This window comes from Myotis yumanensis, unplaced genomic scaffold, assembly GCF_028538775.1.
Source record: "Myotis yumanensis isolate MYYU_CA2020_CCGP unplaced genomic scaffold, mMyoYum1.0.hap1 SCAF_18, whole genome shotgun sequence".
NCBI lineage: Eukaryota > Metazoa > Chordata > Mammalia > Chiroptera > Vespertilionidae > Myotis > Myotis yumanensis.
The window spans coordinates 23,134,872-23,154,112 of NW_027223769.1; the positions used below are offsets into that span (position 1 = coordinate 23,134,872).

The 19,241-nt window shown below is 44.3% G+C and overlaps 1 protein-coding gene across 1 annotated transcript in view; it reads left to right on the forward strand.

Annotated features, from left to right (window-relative positions):
- The window catches only part of GLG1 (golgi glycoprotein 1), a 108,375-nt gene extending 97,756 nt beyond the window's left edge, over nucleotides 1-10,619 (forward strand). The window contains exons 23-26 of the mRNA XM_070398267.1: nucleotides 775-882; nucleotides 2,377-2,497; nucleotides 3,076-3,182; nucleotides 5,886-10,619. Coding sequence (XP_070254368.1) covers nucleotides 775-882; nucleotides 2,377-2,497; nucleotides 3,076-3,182; nucleotides 5,886-6,053 — 504 coding nt within the window. The 3' untranslated portion in view covers nucleotides 6,054-10,619. The remainder of the gene's footprint in view (nucleotides 1-774; nucleotides 883-2,376; nucleotides 2,498-3,075; nucleotides 3,183-5,885) is intronic.
- Nucleotides 10,620-19,241: the final 8,622 nt, after the last annotated feature.

The following is a 19,241-nucleotide window of genomic DNA, read 5'->3' on the forward strand; positions in this document are numbered from 1 at the left end:
CAAGTTCCTGGTTCTCTGTAACTCGGAATTAGTCCTGTCACTATGCAGGGCTGATTCTGTAGTTCTCTATTAAACAAAATCATTCTGCTATTATGTCTCTACATACAGTTTACTCTTCCCTTCTCCTGGTTCTGATAGGGAACCCAGAACAGCCCAAGACTTGGCAGAAAGATGGACATGCTCCTATAATAGCTCTAAAGAAGTGCCAGTCCTTGGAAATCATTTGATTTCCTAGCTAGAAAGGGCCGAGTGGAGAACCTTGTTCAATGTATGTGAACTTGAGGGGGGTCGTAGCTAAAAATACTTCAAAAGATTAAGTTTTTAATCTGTGCTGCAGGCTATGTTCCTGGATATCTCTCTCTCTCTCTCCCTCTCTGTGTGTGTTTGAGTTGTGAGTCTGGGTTGACCCTGAACCTCTGGAAATGTGAAGCACTTGCTTTTAGTATGAACTTGGCTGCATGACCTTCCTCCTGTGGAATCAGGGAGTATGTTTGATGCTAGTCCTTGAGCAGTCCTGGGACAGTCTCTCAGGTCTTAGGGTTGACGAAGGAAAAGGAAAAGCCAGTAAAATTGGATACAAAGGGAAAGCCAGTCCTTGTGAAGGAAAACAAAAAACGGAGGTTGGTATCTCGTTCTGGAGGGAGGGGAGGAGGAGGAATCCGTTTGAGTGGAGCTCTGGGCACGTGTGTGGGAGGATCGCCAGATCTGCACATTTCAGAGACCGAGGTTTCCGGTGAGAGTGGGGCGGCCTTGTTTTGTGTGTCTCCTGGACAGATCTCCAATCTGTGTGCCGAGGAAGCAGCAGCCCAGGAGCAGACAGGTCAAGTGGAGGAGTGCCTCAAAGTGAACCTGCTCAAAATCAAAACAGACATGTGCAAAAGGGTAACCGCCATCATCACTCCCCCACTTGCTTTTCTCTCCTCTTCCCCCTTTTTCCTTTAATGCTATATTCTGCACCTTTTAGTGATAAAATCTAAACCTTCCTTCCCAGAATGCTATGCTGTTCTCTCTTACCAAACTTTAATTTGATTCTTGACCATCAATGGCCTATAACTTAAATATTCTGTCACATGTACTAATTATTTGTGAATGTCTCATTTCCATGACTAGGCCATTGTTTAAAGGGCACTCTGAGTGGAATACCAGAGCAAAATGTCAATTCCAATATATCAGTAAGTGCATTGCATTCATAAAAATCAAACTAAAAATTTAATTCATTTCAGAAACATCACATAAAAACAAATTTATCAAAATATGATTTTAAGCATACAGTATACTACAAAATTGAAAATTTGACCATTTTTTTAAAAAGCGTTATCTTTTTTTAAAAGTGCTTCAGTGGCCTGCTGGTTTGGCTCAGTGGATAGAGCGTTGGCCTGCAGACTGAAGGGTCCCGGGCTCAATTCCAGTCAAGGGCACGTGCCTGGGTTGCGGGCTTGATCCCCAGTGTGGAGACTTGAGTTTTATTTTTGGGTTTTTGTTTTTATTGTTGTTTTACAGGAACCACGGTCTTTATTGAGAGCAAACTAATTTTTATTTAACAAATCATTTCCAGACTGTCTTTACCTCCTATAATTTCATCATATATAATTGGAGGGTTTGCAGAGTTGATTTTACTTCTATTATGCTTATATGTCTCTTGTTCAAAACTTCTTTAAACTCAAATAAGAATTGTTGTTGCAGTAGCATTATGCTTTGTGAATTAATTTTTTCCTTTTGAGGATAATGGAGGTAAAGTGAAACATTTTGCAGACATCTACTTTTGTTTGGGAATTTTCGTATAGCGTATTACTCTGATTTTCAGAATTCACATTTTCTGACTTCTTAAAGTAACAAAATAATTGTATTACATCAATATGAATACTAGCATTTAGTATTTAATAATAATGTCAAAAATACAAATCTGATCTTACAATCTCCTGCTTTGTTTAGCAAACAGCTTTTCATTCACTAGGTAGGTCCCCAAGTATATTGGTTGAATTCAATTTTGTTGGATACTAAAATGCCCTGGCAGTGTGGCTCGATTGGGCATTGTCCTGTGCACCAGGAGGTTGTTGGTTCAATTCCCTGTCAGGACATATGCCCAGGTTGCGAGTTGATCCCCGGTAAGGGGTGTGCAGGAGGAAGCAGATTGATATCACACTCTCACATTGATGTTTCTCTCTCCCCCTCACCCTCCCTCTCTCTCTCAGAATCAATAAACTATTCTTTTTAAAAAATTGGATACTAAAAATCTGTACTCTCTGCATCATCACCACATTACCGCCTGTCTCAGCTTTCTCTCCTTGACTTCTTTGTACCTAAAGTATTTGCAGACAGCAGATCTGATGCATTGTCTCCACAAAAGCTCTCTCTGCAATGCTCTTCCCTTTCCAGGAGGTGTTAAACATGCTGAAGGAAAGCAAAGCAGACATCTTTGTGGACCCAGTTCTTCATACAGCTTGTGCCCTGGACATCAAACACCACTGCGCAGCCATCACCCCTGGCCGCGGGCGTCGTAAGTCACTGTACACACTGACCCTGTCTGAACTGTCTTGGGAGGAGCAAAGACTCCCCCTGAGACATTAGGTGCAGCTACGCTGTTCTGTAGCTGCAGCTCAACCACAGACGACATCCTCTGAGAGCCTTTGTGGCAAAATGAACTTTGGAATAAATCTGCAGTGTGAACGGACCTCGCTGCGAGAGTTGAGTTTGAGGAAGCATAAGTCAGGCCACCATCATGGATCTCTTTCCCATCTTGTCCAGCTTCAGCTTCGTCAGTTTCCCCAGTGGCCACATTAGGCTCAGTGCACAGGTTTTGTGTGAGGTAGAACCAGGGCAGGTGGGGAGTTGTTTCTGTGCCATGTGTGCCCAGTAAATATAAGAGAGGTTTTAGGAGAGACTGGACAGTCCATGTGGGAATGAAATATCATCATTCTCCATGTTACATCTTGGGTCAGGTTTCCTAGAATGGATTTAACTTTGTTCATCCAACAGATCTGAAGTCTCTGGTGGTTAGATAGCCTTCCCCCCAACCTTACCGAAATCTCTCAGTTCTGTAGGTTTCAGACTGTTCTTATCCCTTTTCTTCCACAGAAATGTCCTGCCTCATGGAGGCCCTGGAGGACAAGCGGGTGAGGTTACAACCGGAGTGCAAGAAACGCCTCAATGATCGGATTGAGATGTGGAGTTACGCAGCGAAGGTAATGACCAAGAGCATCTGCTGAAGTGGCCATCTGTTCTGTCAGTTTCCAGTCTCTTCAAGGCACTTCACTGGTTTTCTAGTCCTTGTGAGGCCAGCAGTACGAGTATTAGAAAAATCTGTCAGGGTACCTTTGAGCCTCCGTGGCTGTCCATGAGCCTGGAACCGTCTTGCTTTGCATTGGGCTGTGTCTGCTAGGGTTTGCCAGGGCTGTTACTTCTGCCCTCAGGGGCCCACAGTCCACCACTGAAAAGTGAGTCACCCAAAGGAAGGATGTGACTTAAGCCAGCTGTGCAAAGAGAAACTAGACATCATGCCCATGAGAAAAGAAAGGTATCCAGCCACTCCTGCTGTAGCTTGTTTTTCTAATTTTGCACAGTCTATAGGAGCAAAATACAGATGTGAGACTGGCCCTCGGCTAGCCTGGAACACGGAGCTCATAGGATGGAGAGAGACATTAGGACACCGGTGAAAGTGTATGGTACCCAGGCAGACTTGGCCGGGGGGGGGGGGGGGGGGGGGGGGATTTTTTCCTATAAAAACTCAGACTCAGTGAGAGAATGATAACAGTTCTTCTCATGTATACATTGCCTTGTAGTTCACAAATCACTTTGATGGATATATTACCTCATTTAAAACTTGAAACCTATGAGGTCAGTGGAATGATGATTCTCTTATTTTATGGTGGAGGGAACTGCGACTTCCTAAATTATGACTTGCCCAAGGCGAAAAGGTCAGGTTTCTAGATCCACGCTCTTTCTATCTCCCTCGCTGCGATAGATGATCCTTAGATGGAGAGAGAGGACTTCCCGTCACCCGTGTGCTTAAAGGTCAAGGGTAACAGGCAAGCGGGAAAGACCACAGGAAGTTTTCATACCTAGACATAAGGGACTATAACTGTCAAAATAGCAAGGGATTAAGCACCCCTTACTCCTTCTCCTGAGGGAACATCAGCTTTGACGTCCTTGGTTAGTTGAGGCCGTAGAGACGAAGTTACCCTTTTCTTTTCGCACTGGTTTCCACTTTCGAACTGCTAAGAATTGCCACTGTTTGCTTTGGATTGACAAGTATTGGCGCTCAGATTACATTAATCTGAAGCCTCCTGCTCTGTTTTGTGTACATGGGCTGAGCATAGAAGCAGCCCAGACACCTCGGGGCCAGCCCTTTTCAGGCACCCAGCTAAGGTGAGACTCAAAAGAACAGTTTGTGCCTGGGAGCCTTCCGGTTCTGATTCTGCCGTAGCAGCTACTAGAGGCGCATTTGAGAACGCAGTGAGGAAAACTGAGGGTGAAGATTGGTTACATGGCAGTGCCCACAATGGGGAAGTGGGGAAGTATATTCAGCCCCTGTCCATCATGTTTGCATGTTACTTTTTTTTTAAATATATTTTATTGATTTTTTGTGTGTGTGTGGTTTTTTTTGTGTGGTTTTTTTTTTTTAAGAAATCACTTGAGTTGCAGGTCAGATGAGTTGGTTCTGGAAGTACCGGGTCCCCAGGCAAACAGTTAGAAACATCGATGAGAGAGAAACATCGACCAGCTGCCTCCTGCACACCTCCTACTGGGGATGTGCCCGCAACCCAGGTACATGCCCTTGACCGGAATCCAACCTGGGACCTTTTAGTCCGCAGGCCGACGCTCTATCCACTAAGCCAAACCGGTTTGGCTGCGTGTTACTTTTGATGTGGGGGAGTGCTTAAGATATAATGGTGAGTGCAAACAAGTCAAGATAAAGAATTGGCATATAACACAATTTGACTTGTTTTCTAAAAGGCAGCAAACATGATGAATAAAATGAATCAGAATACATAAGAACCTGTGACCTTTTGCAAGTCACTAAACCACCACCTAGTCCTTGGGCCTCCAAGTCTCCATCTGTAATATGGGATAATAAAACCCACTTGCGAGGTGGTGTGAGGGCTAACTGATTGCAAACGTGCTGAGCCCTTTCCAAGGCCCAGCACGTCGCCCAGTCCTCAGTGGGCTGTTATTTTGTTGGGCTTAGAGATTGCTGTGATGAGACTCCCCCTCTTTGGATTTGGCTGTATTTTCTAATCTTTATGTTCTTAACAGATCCTTTATTTTTATTTTTAAATAGAATTTATTGGGGTGACATTGGTTCATAAAACCATACAAGTTTCAAGTGTACAACTTAACGAAACATCACCTGCACACTGCGTTGTACACCTGTTCCCAAAGTAATGTCTCTTTCTGTCCCATTTATCCCCTCTCTATCCACCTCCATCTGCTCCCACCTCCCTTTCCCTCTGGCTATTACACTGTTGTCTGTGTCTGTGTGTTATATATTTGTGTGGGGTTTTTTTGCTTAATCACTGCACCTTCTTTCATCCAGTTCCCCAGCCCCCTCCCCTCTGACAGGTGTCAGTCTGTTCCATGTATCCATGCCTCTGTTTCTATTTTGTTCTTCAGTTTATTTTGTTCATTAGAGTCCACATATAAGTGAGATCATATGGTATTACTCTGGCTAATTTCACTTACATAATCATCTCCAGGTCCATCTAACCTTACATAGTAGATACATACAATATTATGATCAGAAAAAAGAGTTGTAGCTCTTGTCCCTTGCCCTTGCTCCTCAAAAGAAATAACATAAATTAAACTAGGAATCAAGGTAGGGCAAGTTAGAGCTAGCACCACCCCAGCCCGGTTCTCTCAGAGAGTGATGCTGTCATATGTTACTCCAGGTGGCCCCCGCGGATGGCTTCTCTGACCTCGCCATGCAGGTGATGACATCCCCATCAAAGAACTACATTCTCTCCGTGATCAGTGGGAGCATCTGTATATTGTTCCTGATTGGCCTGATGTGTGGACGTATCACCAAACGAGTGACACGAGAGCTCAAGGACAGGTAGAGCCACCTTGACCACCAAAGGAACTGTCTGTCCAGTACCTAGTTTGTACAGCCCTCCTGTATAGCGTACCCACTCACCTCGTTCTTCTCAGAGGTGCCACCAACAAACACCCATGTTAGAGCAGCAGCAGGTACCACTGCATTGTCCCATCTCAGACTTCACCCATGTCATGGTGTCCCTCCTTCCGACCATCTGTGCAGCATCAGCCGCTGGCCACTTGGTTATCGCCATTGTTGGCAGACTTAGGTTTACCTGTAGACAAGTCTCTCTCATACCAATGGAACCACAGGTACTTCCAGAACCAACTCATCTGACCTGCAACTCAAATGATTTCTTAAAAAAAAACAAAAAAAAAACACAAAAAAAACCACACACACACAAAAAAAGGAAATAAGTTTTTAAAGAAAGGAAAAAATGTATATAGTAGCACACCTCCTCCAAGCTTGATTTGGGCAGTGGGTTCTTTCTTCTGTGTGACTGTGTATAATGAAGACAGGACGTTAAAGGGGAAACACTCCACCCAATATGCTACAGCTGGGATGTCTTGCTCATTTCTCAAAAGCACCTTTGGGCCATGTCAGGGCCATGGACTTCACCAAGTGGTGGGAAACCACTAACCAGCCAACTTCGGATCCTGTTTTCTTCTGCTGAAACAGTGATGCCTTCCAGTTTCCACCCTAAAGAGCGACTGCTGGTCAAGACCCCCATGGCCATATGTATTCCTACGATCTCCTCACCTCAGTGAAGTAAAGCCGGAGCCTCCCTAGGCCAGAGGCAAATGGATTGGGGAGAAGATCAAAACTCTGTGATGCTGATCTGCACTGAGAGGCGGGACCCGGGACCCCAGGCAGCAGAATCCCAGTGCCGTCCCTCTTCCAGGCTAGTGCAGGGCTCGGCTGCCTGGGGATCGCCCTGCTGGGCAGCAGGTGCTGGGAAGCAGCACATGTGAGGGAGGGGCTGGGGGAGGAAGGAGGAGCCAGGGCTTGATTCACTTTGCTTTATTTTTCAGGCAACGTTGCAGGTCAGGACAATGGCTTAGAAAGATGTAGCATGGTCTCAGGTGTGACTGCAGTCCAGCCTGACCTTTTTGCAGGCTCTGAGCCACCTTCCTAGACAGCTCCTTTATGCCTCTACATGCAGGGGGGTGGAACGTTCTCACATTAAAAGATGGAGGCTTTCTCCATTCTTTTCCTTTCTCTCCGTTTGCTGCATACACCCACGGTAGAAGGCATTGGCTAAATGTTGTACTTTGGGGATTCGTCAGTCTTTTCAGAATCTGAGCTTAATGGGAGCAATATTCCTGGCCACCCTCCCTCACCCCGCGGTGTGGAGGTGACAGGTTGGAGCGTACAGAGGGAGGACGCAGGCATCATGGTTCTACCCAGCACTGCTGGCTTGACTTGGGGCATGGAGTCACAGTGGCTGCCTAGAGGGCGGCGTGTACAGTAGGAGATATATTTATATAATATATATTTTATTAACCTGTTAGACGTCCACAAAGTGTTATAAATCATGTGCCTAAAACTGTCTGCATAGACCATGGCGCCCTTCCCCCCGCCCCCTTGGCCACCGTCCATGTGTGCCGTGGACCTTCACATTCGTCTCCCCTGAGATGTGTTCAGTACGGAGTGGGTCAGTTTATGGGTGAGTTGGTCCACGTTGCTCCTGCTCTGACCTGACTGGCGTGTATTTGATACTGTGGTCTTTTTCTTTCATTTCTCCTTGCAACCTTTCCTGGAGGCAGTGGGTTCCAGAAGCCAGCTGTGTGTTGCCCCTGCTTGGGCTGACAAGTCACCGAGGGAGCCACTCAGCGACTTGGCTCCCTCAGTCCTGCTCTTAGGTCTTCCTGATGCTCAGCAACTGAGACTCTTCCGTCTCATAAAACTTGAAACTCTGGGAGTCTGAGCAACACCCCTACCACCTCCACTGTTGGACCAAACTGAGCTGGTCCCAACCATTTCCCCAGGTGTTCCCGCTTGGGTGGTGGAGGTTGCTGAGGCTTGGGATCGAGAAGTGGGATGTCCTCTAAATGCAGGCCCCCTGACGTGTCTGGTGTTGTTTACAGGATTGGATTGATGTTCACCATTTGGAGGGGCTGGTACCATTCTCATCTCTGCAGTCTCCCTCCCTATACATGTCAAACATCTCCATAATTTAATGCCTCGAGATTTCTGTTCTTTCTGAGCTGGGGCGATCTCCTTCATTGTCTGCAGCAGATCTGGAAGTTTGAGGAGTTTGATTCTTGAAACTTTTGTCGCCTTTAGAGACGGTCGGAATAGAAGGGGGACTCTGCCTGTGTCCGCAGTGGCTCGTAAGAAAGCATTTCCCCAGCCTCCCGGAGCAGTCTGATGTGATGGTTCTTGGGGCTCCAGGCAGATTTCCACGCCCAGCACCGCCTGCACCTGCAGCTGTACCTCTGCTGCTCTGCACTTGGTGTCACAAAACAGATACACAGGCACCTCTGGTTGCCAGCCTCCGGTCAGTAGAGAGTAAGTCACCTAGCCTAGAATTAGCCAAGGAGGAACCATGGCCCTAGCGGAGGAGCTGATGACAGACCTTGGCATTTATCTCTTCTGATGTCCAGCCCCCGAACAATAACATAAGCAGCAGGTGGGGGTTTGGCCAAGGCCAAGGCTCCTGGCAATTGTTGAAATGACAGTAGCCAGGTAACTCCCCTGCCTTACTAGCTCGCTCCAGTGTCTCAGGGACTCATACCTGGTGTGCTCCACGATGTTCCAGAAGCACCAGGAGGGCAGCCTCCTGGGCTGGAGGCACTGCGTACAGGCGGAAATCAGAAATCTGGGCAAAATGTCAAGAACAAGACAAATGCCCTCTACTGGAGCGTCTCCCGCAGAGGGTGGCTCCAGGAGGAGACCACCTGGTGCCCCCCTGGCCCTCCACTATTCCTGCTGTCCCAAGAGAAGCTGCTAGCAAGGTGCGCCGAGATGGGTGTCCTCGCAAAGGCTCCAGATCCCTGCCTTCCCCAGATGCGTCTGCCAGCACTCCCAGCCCCAGTTCTGTGGGTCCAGTCAGCTCGTTCGGAGCCTGTGCATCCTTAGAAGCCAGGGGAGCTCTAGTGTTCAGTGAGCAGATGTTGACCTCATTGCCAGCCTTCAGGGATCTCCATCCTGCACTTTTCTGGGGGACAGCAGTGCTGCTGGCGGGGGGAGAGCTGCTTTCCTGGAGGAGGTGACAGAACATTCCTGAGATCCCATCTCTTCCCATTTCCCGAGGTCACAGGATAGAGGGTGGATGTTCTGGCCTCACAGTCAGGTTGTAGCGTCCATTTACAGCTGTGTCAGCTGTGTGCTGACTTCCCTACTTTCTCCCAAGAAAAGAGTCCCTCATATGAGTGTGACTTCCGGAATTGTCTCCCATCCTCCCTGCCCCCAGGCTGTGGTACTACTTCTAGCCCCAAGTCCCCACCTCAGCGATTCACCAGGGAGGGTAGATTGCTTCCTGGGCTCCTTTCTTAGCTGACCTCCAAGGCCTTCACTTCCCATTTCTTCCTCTCCCTCACATATAACTCACACTAAGCAAGCAGATGTGGAGAAGGAAGCTAGAATAGGTACCCCTGGAAGCAAGCCAGCCCAGTCTGACACGTTCAACCAAAATTTTGGCCATAGAACAAAAATAATATGGCTTTTAAATGATGTTTATTTGTATTTCAGGTTCTTGTAAATTTGAAAAACCTCAAGGATCCCTTTTATATTTCCCACCATTTGTGCAGCACCAAAGTAGTTTTGTGAAATGCACCACCCCAGTGCCCTGGCTTTCCAGGACACTCCTCCGCATTGGTCTCTGACTCCCCAGGCCCTGGGCCAGAGCAGAAGTTCTCTCGTTTGTCTGATTGGCTGCTCCTCTAACTGCACTGCTCGTCGTCCTCCTCCTCTCCACTAGGCAATCAAGAATCACATTTTAGGGCAACCACGTCAGCAGATAAGTCATGACTCTCCAGTGACCGGTTCCCCCAAGCCATCTAGTGAGGTCACTGGAGACCCAGGTGGATGTTCTGCTCGGGCTGGTGGTGACAGGATCCTGACGGTGGTTTCCTCCCCTTCCCCCTTCCCAAAATCCATTGTGTCGCACAGGTAGGGATGTTGGGATACGTGCAGTAGAGAACTCTCCCTGGGCAAGGAGAAAATTCAGATAGTGCCTCTATATTCTGTTTTTGCCTTCCCCCAACGTAGAATTGACACCTGGACCCAGAGCCCAGCAGGCCCTATGCAGACATGCTGGGGGGTTGAGGTCAGACTGCAGTGCCCTGGACAGAGTGGCTCCTCCCAACAGTGCTCCCAGGTCAGTCCGAGCAGGAAAGCAGACTGTGCAGCACATGCTGTGTGAGATCTTAGGCCTTTACCTTTTTTTTTAAGAAAGAAAGAAAAGTAAAATGAACAAGCCTCTTTTGTAAATGGTTTTCCTTTCTATGTATAAAATCCCTGCAGTTCCTTGTTTTTACATGTTCTTGCTGTGTAATTTTGAGATGTTACTGAGATTCTGAACATAATGTGCATTTTTTTTTCTGTACAGATGAAATGGGAGAATTTAATAAAGAGTTTGCAGGTTTTTACTTGTTAAATCTTCTCTGTGGTGATTGGGAAGACTCTCCAACCACCTGCTCCGCCTGTAGAAGCCCATGGAGCCATGAGCACCAACTGTGAACTTGTCACTGATGCTCACAGACCTTGCTGTTAGGCTCTTAGTATTCATGGTTCAGTCAAGCAGAGGAAGACCATGGGACGCTTAGAGGAGAGATGGAAGTCAGATCCGGGTTTTTGTGACTCTCAGGCCGATGTGTCCAGAATTATTCATCCTAATGATGTGTTTAAGCCATAGCCTGAGGCTCCTTCCTGGGAAAGGCACCTGCCTGGCCCCTCTCCTTACAGATACGGCACATGGATGCCACCTGGTCTAGTGGCCACCTTCCAGGTGAGGTCCAGAGCTGGGCCGCACTTGCTTCCTGTGCCCTGCCCAGTTCTGGGGTCTGACCGCTGTGCCATCCTTGCTGGGCCTTTTCTTTGACCTCTTCATTCAGCAAAGCTGATTTGCATCTGGGTGTTTTCAAAGTAATAGCTTAATGAATTTGCACGGTAGCAAAGATGTCTTAAAGCCGTAATGGCCATACTAGGATTCGAGTAACGGGATGTTCTGTGAGAAAGGAATGGGTAACCCGGGACACAAGGTTTCTTCTTAGAACTTCCAATCCATCTCGGCAGCTGTCACCGAGGAGGTGGTGGGCCTGGGTATGAGTGGAGGCCGGGAGAAGGTGAAGAGTGGAAGGAATCCCAGCTGCAGATAGTCCTCTATGTAAGGAGCTCTGGGCAGCCATCAGCCCCGAATGGGAGCAGCCTAGTACCTGGTGCTCTTCAGTGTCCTAGAGAAGCCGCCTGCTTTGCTGTAAGTGCGGGAATTGAGATGCAGGGTTTAAGCTCTCTGTCCCAGGCCCCACAAGGGAGAAGTGGCGCACCTGGCCCAGCTGCACTCAGCCCCTCAAAGAGATGCTCAGCGATGATAGGGAACATGCTGCCAGCCGAAGCCTCAGCCGCCTCAGGATCATCGCCCACCCAAATGTTGCATGTTTGGTTTTTCTGGTAGAAGATGCTTGAGCTCCCGCCCTGCCAGCCGTCCACTCGTCAGAGCCCTCCTCTTCTGCATCACCACCAACCAAAGCTTCCTCCAAGGGGCTCCACCATCTCCACCTTTCTTCCCAAGCCACTGCCACCTGCTCCATTGCCGTCCTACACAGCAGGGGCCCTCAGACTCCCTGATAGAGCAGATGGGTGCCTTCCCAAAGATACACAGGCCTGAAAACATGGCACAGTAGTAGGTGCCCTCATCAGCAGGGCTGGCATTGCCCACAGTAATGTATGTGGCATTCTGGGCCGGGTCTATGCCAAGAAGCAGGGTTCACACCCAAACCATAGTCGGGGGAGCCCTTTCTCGCTGACTCGGCCAGAAACCGACCCATCCATTGCTGGTACCAAGACAAGACATGGTCCAGGCAGCACTGCCCTGCACCACACACCAGATCTGCGGGTTACCTCGTCCACTCATCACAGAAGGCTGAGGCCGGAGGCACCTGAAGGGGCAGAGAGAATAGTGACCATTCGAAATTACTCATGGTCATTTATGAGTCATTTACTCTCAGCTCAGACAAATGTGAGGGCTTTCTAGAGAGCCACTTGGCAATACCTGTGAAAATTGTAATTCATCGTACCCTCTGATCTAGCAATTCTATTTTCATATTAACCTGTAAAAATAGTAGAACTCCGGTATATTGGCATGCCTACAAGGGTGTTATAATAATCTTTATAGTAATGAGAAACTAAACAACTATAAATAGAGCAGAGGTTAAATTTTAAAGTGAGACACCCATAACACGCAATACTATGCCGCCCCCAAAAATGAAAGTGTAGGACTTGCATTTCTGGTAGGATGGAGTATTTTGTAGCTGAAAGATTCTCCCCGTGAGAACAACTAGAAAAGCTAGTGAAACTGGTGATTTTTATGGCTTAAGGGAGTTGCAGAAGCAACAGTAACCCAAGGAAGTGAAGATTATAGAGAGGCTGGTGCAGCTACTGTGGAAAACTATGGAGCTTCCTTAAAAAATTAAATATGGAACTGCCATTTGACCCAGTGGTCCCACTTCTAGGAATATATCCTAAGAAACCCGAAACACTCATCAGAAAGGATACCTGTGCCCCTATGTTCATAGCAGCACAGTTTACAATAGCTAAGACTTGGAAACAGCCTAAGTGCCCATCAGCAGACGAGTGGATTAGAAAACTGTGGTACATTTACTATGCGACAATAAAAACAAAGAACTCTTACTATTTGCCACAGCATGGAAGGACCTGGAGAGTATTATACAGAATGAGATAAGCCAGTCAGAGAAAGATAAGTATCACGTGGTCTCACTTATATGTGGAAACTAATGAACCAAATAAACTGATGGTCAAAAATAGACCCAGAGACATAGAAGCATGAACAGACTGTTGAACCTCAGAGGGAAGGCAGGGGAGGCTGGGTGGGAAGAGAGAAACCAATGAACTTTATGCATATATACATAAGCCCTGGACACAGTGGGGTGGTGAGGGCCTGGGGGTGGGGAGAATGGGAGTGGGCTGGAACAGGGTAATGGGGGCGGGGGAGGACCTATGTAATACTTTCAACAATAAAGATTTTTTTAAAAAGAAAAGACTGCAGAGAGGAGAGAACCATGGAGAGGCAAGATGACAATCTGCAGCCACTTGCATTTGCCAGTTCTGGCAGGAGGCCGAGGATCCAGGTTTTCCCCAGGCACAAGACTTCAGGTGGAACAAGAGAAATTAACAGTTTTTTAAAGTCTTGCAGCCTAGAGTGACAAAATTGAAGGCTTCTGGGACCTTAAAAATAGGTTCAGGTCTCCCTCCATTTACTGAAGTCTGAAATATTACAAGATGCAAACCTACAAAGCTAAACCCGAACTTCTGTAAAGCAGGCCAGAATTTTGCAGAATCAGTGCCAAGAAGATAAAGATCAGAGCTCAAGACTGCTCAAAAGGAGACTCCCTAGTGGATACACCAGGATTTCAGTTGAAAGCCCTAAAGAACCAAACCCTGGGGACCATTTGACAACCACCATAGTAATAACTGCTCAGGTGAAAAGCATCAATAGGCAATAAAAACTCAGTAAACGTTTTGGGGTGTGTGTGTGTGTGTGATGAGAACAGGGTACTCATTCTCAAAGCACCTCCCCCCAAATTAGTTATCTATATATAGAGAGAAAGAAAATAGTAACTTACGGAAAAACCTGGCTGGCTCAGCTTAACCGTATAGAATGGGACAAATAGACATCATGTGCCCTGTGCTAGAATACATTAAGGACACAACATCCCTTTTGTGGTAATCCTGTCAAACATGCATAGCCTGAATCTAATCATGAGGAAACACCGGACAAGCCCAAACTGAGGGACATTCTATAAAATAACTGGCCTGCATTCCATCATGAAAGATAAAGACTATGAAACTTCCAGATGGAAGGAAACTTAAAGAGACGTGATAACTAAACGCAGTGTGTGATCACGGACTGGATCCTGGACCAGAAATTTTTAAAAACTCTTGCTCTAAAGAATATTGGTGGGAGAATTGGTGAAATTTGAATAAGATTTGTAGATTAAATAATATTTTATGGTTCATTTCCTGATTTTGATCATTGTACTGTGTTAAACTAAGACTGATGTTTGTTTGATTTCCCATCAGAAATGATGGAAGGCCCTAGCTGGTTTGGCTCAGTGGATAGAGCGTCAGCCTGTGGACTGAAGGGTCCCAGGTTTGATTCCAGCCAAGGGCACATGCCTGGGTTGCACGCTCGATCCCCGGTGGGGGGCGTGCAGGAGGCAGCCATCAATGATTCTCTCTCATCATTGATGTTTCTATCTCTCCATCCTTCTCCCTTCCTCTCTAAAATCAATAAAAATATTTTTTTAAAAAAAGAAATGATGGAAGCCAGAAGACGATGAAAAGACATATTGTGGTGTGAAAAAGCTGCCAATGTAGAATTTTTTTACCTAATGAAAATAGCCTTTAGCTGAAACCGGTTTGGCTCGGTGGATAGAGCATCGGCCTGCGGACTGAGGAGTCCCAGGTTCGATTCCGGTCAGGGGCATGTGCCTTGGTTGCGGGCACATCCCCAGTGGAGATGTGCAGGAGGCAGCTGGTTGATGTTTCTCTCTCATCGATGTTTCTGACTCTCTGTCTCTCTCCCTTCCTCTCTGTAAAAAAGCAATAAAATATATTTTTAAAAAAATAAAAATAACATTTAAAAAAAGAAAATAGCCTTTAAAATAAAGGTGTTTTCAGATAAGAGCTGAAAGAATTTGTCACCATCAGTCTTGTACAAAAAGAATCCTAAACAGCCGAAACCGGTTTGGCTCAGTGGATAGAGCGTCGGCCTTCGGACTGAGGGGTCCCGGGTTCGATCCGGTCAAGGGCATGTACCTGGGTTGCAGGCACATCCCCAGTAGGAGGTGTGCAGGAGGCAGCTGATCGATGTTTCTCTCTCATTGATGTTTCTAGCTCTCTATCTCTCTCCCTTCCTCTCTGTAAAAAATCAATAAAATATATTTTTTTAAAAAAAGAATCCTAAACAAAAATCCAGGGAAAGGAGAAATTATCCTAGTTGAAAATATGGAAATACATGAAGAGTACTAGAAAGGGTAGTGGTTAAACAAAAATAAATGTTATCTGTACAAAGATATAGAAATGTCTTTTTAAATGAAGGAGAGAGAAAAAGGAGAGAGAAACATCAATGATGAGAATCATTGATCGGCTGCCTCCTGCACCCCCCCCCCCCCCCATTGGGGATCGAGCCCACAACCCAGGCATGTGCCCTTGACTGGAATCAAACTCGAGACCCTTCAGTCTGCAGGCCAACGCTCTATCCACTAAGCCAAACAGACTAGGGCAACATTTTTTAAATAATCCAAAAGAAGACAAGAAATAAGAGAAAAAGGAACAAAAAACAAGTAATACAGTAGGTATAAATATAAATATATTAGTAATTACACTAAATGTAAGTGGACTAGATTCTACAATTAAAAGACCAAGATAGTTAGAATGGATTAAAAATTTTAAATATATTCTGCAGTTATTTATTAGCCTTGGAGATGAAAAATGAGACTATGGATTAAAATGTAACAACTTTATGCCACTAACAAAAGACACATTTTAAATATTAGCACATCAAAAGATTGTAAGTAAAAATATGAGTAATTAATTAGTGTAGCTAACTAAAATCAGACTTAGTAGACTTTAAGGCAAGAAACATTACTATAGATAAAGATGTACACTTAATGATGTAACGGCGAATCTATAGGAAGACATAAACCTAACCATACCAATGATCATATTAAAAGTAAATTATCTAAATGCCTCCAAAAGGTCTGGTTGGGTTAAAAACAACAACAAAAAAAAGGATCCAACTGTATTTCACCCACAAGAAACTCAAAGACAAAAATAGTTGAGAAAAAGGATGGAAATGCTATACCATGCTACTATGAATTTTTTTAAAAAACTGAAATGGCAGTATCAAAATCAAATAAAGTAGATTTCAAGGCAAAGAATATTACTGACTGTAAAAAGGTTTGTTTCATGTTAAAAGAGTTCAATTAATAAAGTGTAATAATCTGAAACATTTATGTACATAACAAGAGTTTCAAAATAAAAGAAGCCAAAGTAATAGAACTGTGTGAAAAGACAGATTAATCTAAAATAACAGCCAGCGATTTCAGTACCCATCTTTCAATATTTGATAGAAGTAGACAGAAAGTCACCGAGCACACAGGTGACTTTAATAATACTATTAGCCAATTTGTACTAAGTGGTACTTATAGAACGCTCCACCCAACAACTGTCAAAGTGTACTTGGCTTTTCAAGTGCCCATGGACATTTATCAACTTAGACAATACGCTAAGCCATAAAACAAGTCTCAATACATTTGAAAAGATTCAATTCACACAACTATGTTCTTTGTTTACGATGAAATTAAATTAGAAGTCAGTAGCAAAGATATTTGGAAAATAAATAGCATACTTCTAAATAACCTGTGGGCCAAAGAATCGATCAGGAAGTAAATTGGTATTTTGACCTGAATGAAAATAACACGGTGTGTCAGAAAATGTGTGGATGCTGCTGAGGCTGTCACTGTAAACAGGCACAGGGATATTATCCAGGTGATAAAATGTTCTAACTAGATTATGGTGATAGTTGCACAATTTGGTAAGTTTACTAAAAACAAATTGTACACTTAAAATTAGTGAATTTCATGCCTTTTATATTTCTTTATTTTTCTTTATTGATTAAGGCATTACATATGTGTCCTTATCGCCCCATTGCCCCCCCACCTCCCCAATCATGCCCTCACCCCCCTGGTGTCTGTGTCCATTGGTTAGGCTTATATGCATGCATACAAGTCCTTTGGTTGATCTCTCCCCCTTACCCTCACCCTCCCCTACCTTCCCTCTGAGGTTTGATGGTCTGATCAATGCTTCTCTGTCTCTGGATCTGTTTTTGTTCACCAGTTTATGTTGTTCATTATCTTCCACAAATGGGTGAGGTCATGTGATATTTATCTTTCTCTGACTGGCTTATTTCACTTAGCATAATGCTCTCCAGTTTCATCCATGCTGTTGCAAATGGTAAGAATTCCTTCTTTTTCTTTTTTTACAGCAGCATAGTATTCCATTGTGTAGATGTACCACAGTTTTTTAATCCACTCATCTACTGATGGGCACTTAGGCTATTTCCAAATCTTAGCTATGGTGAATTGTGCTGCTATGAACATATGGGTGCATATATCCTTTCTGATTGGTGTTTCTAGTTTCTTGGGATATAATCCTAGAAGTGGAATCACTGGGTCAAATGGGAGTTCCATTTTTAGTTTTTTTGAGGAAATTCCATACTGTCCTCCACAGTGGCTGCACCAGTCTGCATTCCCACCAGCAGTGCACGAGGGTTCCTTTTTCTCCGAATCCTCACCAGCACTTGTCATTTGTTCATTTGTTGATGATAGCCATTCAGACAGGTGTGAGATGGTACCTCGGTGTTGTTTTGATTTGCATCTCTCAGGTGATTAGTGACTTTGAGCATGTTTTCATATGTCTCGGCTTTCTGAAATGTCCTCTTTTGAAAAGTATCTATTAGGTCTGTTGCCCATTTTTTTATTGGGTTGTTTATCTTCCTTTTGTTAAGTTGTATGAGTTCCCTGTAAATGTTGGAGATTAAACCCTTATTGGAGATAACATTGGCAAATATGTTCTCCCATGCAGTGGGCTTTCTTGTTGTTTTGTTGATGGTTTCTTTTGCTGTGCAGAAGCTTTTTATTTTGATGTAGTCCCATTTGCTTATTTTCTCTTTAGTTTCCATTGCCCCGGGAGCTGTATTGGTAAAGATATTGCTTTGGCATATGTCTGAGATTTTGCTGCCTGTGGATTCCTCTAATATTTTTATGGTTTCCCATCTTATGTTTAAGTCCTTTATCCATTTTTAGTTTATTTTTGTGTAGGGTGTAAGTTGGTGGTCTAGTTTCATTTTTTTGCATGTATCTGTCCAATTTTCCCAACACCATTTATTGAAGAGACTGTCTTAACTCCACTGTATGCTCTTGACTCCTTTGTCGAATATTAATTGAGCATAGTGGTTTGGGTTGATTTCTGGGTTCTCTATTCTATTCTATTGGTCTATATGTCTGTTCTTGTGCCAGTACCAGGCAGTTTTGAGAACTGTGGCTTTGTAACAGCTTGATATCTGGTATTGAGATCCCTCCTACTTTGGTCTTCTTTCTCAGGATTGCTGCAGCTATTCGGGGTCTTTTTTTATTCCAGATGAATTTTTGGAGAGTTCATTCTAGGTCTGTGAAATATGCCGTTGGTATTTTGATGAGGAGTGCATTGAATTTATAGATCGCTTTGGGTAGTATGGACATTTTAATAATGTTGATTTTACCAATCCGTGAACACGGTATGTTCTTCCATCTGTTTATGTCTTCTTCTATCTCTTTTTTTCAGTGTCCTGTAGTTTTCTGAGTACAGGTCTTTTACCTCTTTAGTTAAGTTTATTCCTAGGTATCTTAATTTTTTTGGTGCAATGATAAATGGGATTGTTTCTTTAATGTCTCTTCTGTAAGTTCACTATTGGTGTTTTAAAATACCATAGATTTCTTGTATGCCTTTTATATTTCAAAAAAGGTTGTTTTTAAAAACACATACTACTAGAAAGAAAGAAAACTTTCATTATTTATAGACAACCTGATGGTGTATGTATAGTAAATTTTAAAATGGATCAACTATTAGAATTAATAAATGAGTTTAGCAAGCTCACTGGATATTGAAAATAAATTGTATTTCTGCATATCATCTACAAATAGACAAAACAAAAAAATCATTCATGATAGCATCAAAAAATGTCAAATACCTAGAGATAAATCTAACGAAATATATGGAAATCCTCCATAATGAAATCTACATAACATTATTGAAACAAATTAAAGAAAATGTAAATAAATGGAGGGATATACTATATGCATGCATTAGAAAATCAGTATTTTTAAAAAATATATTTTTATTGATTTCAGAGAGGAAGGGAGAGAGAGATAGAAACATCAGTGGTTTAGCACTGACCTATGAACCAGGAGGTCGCGGTTCCATTCCA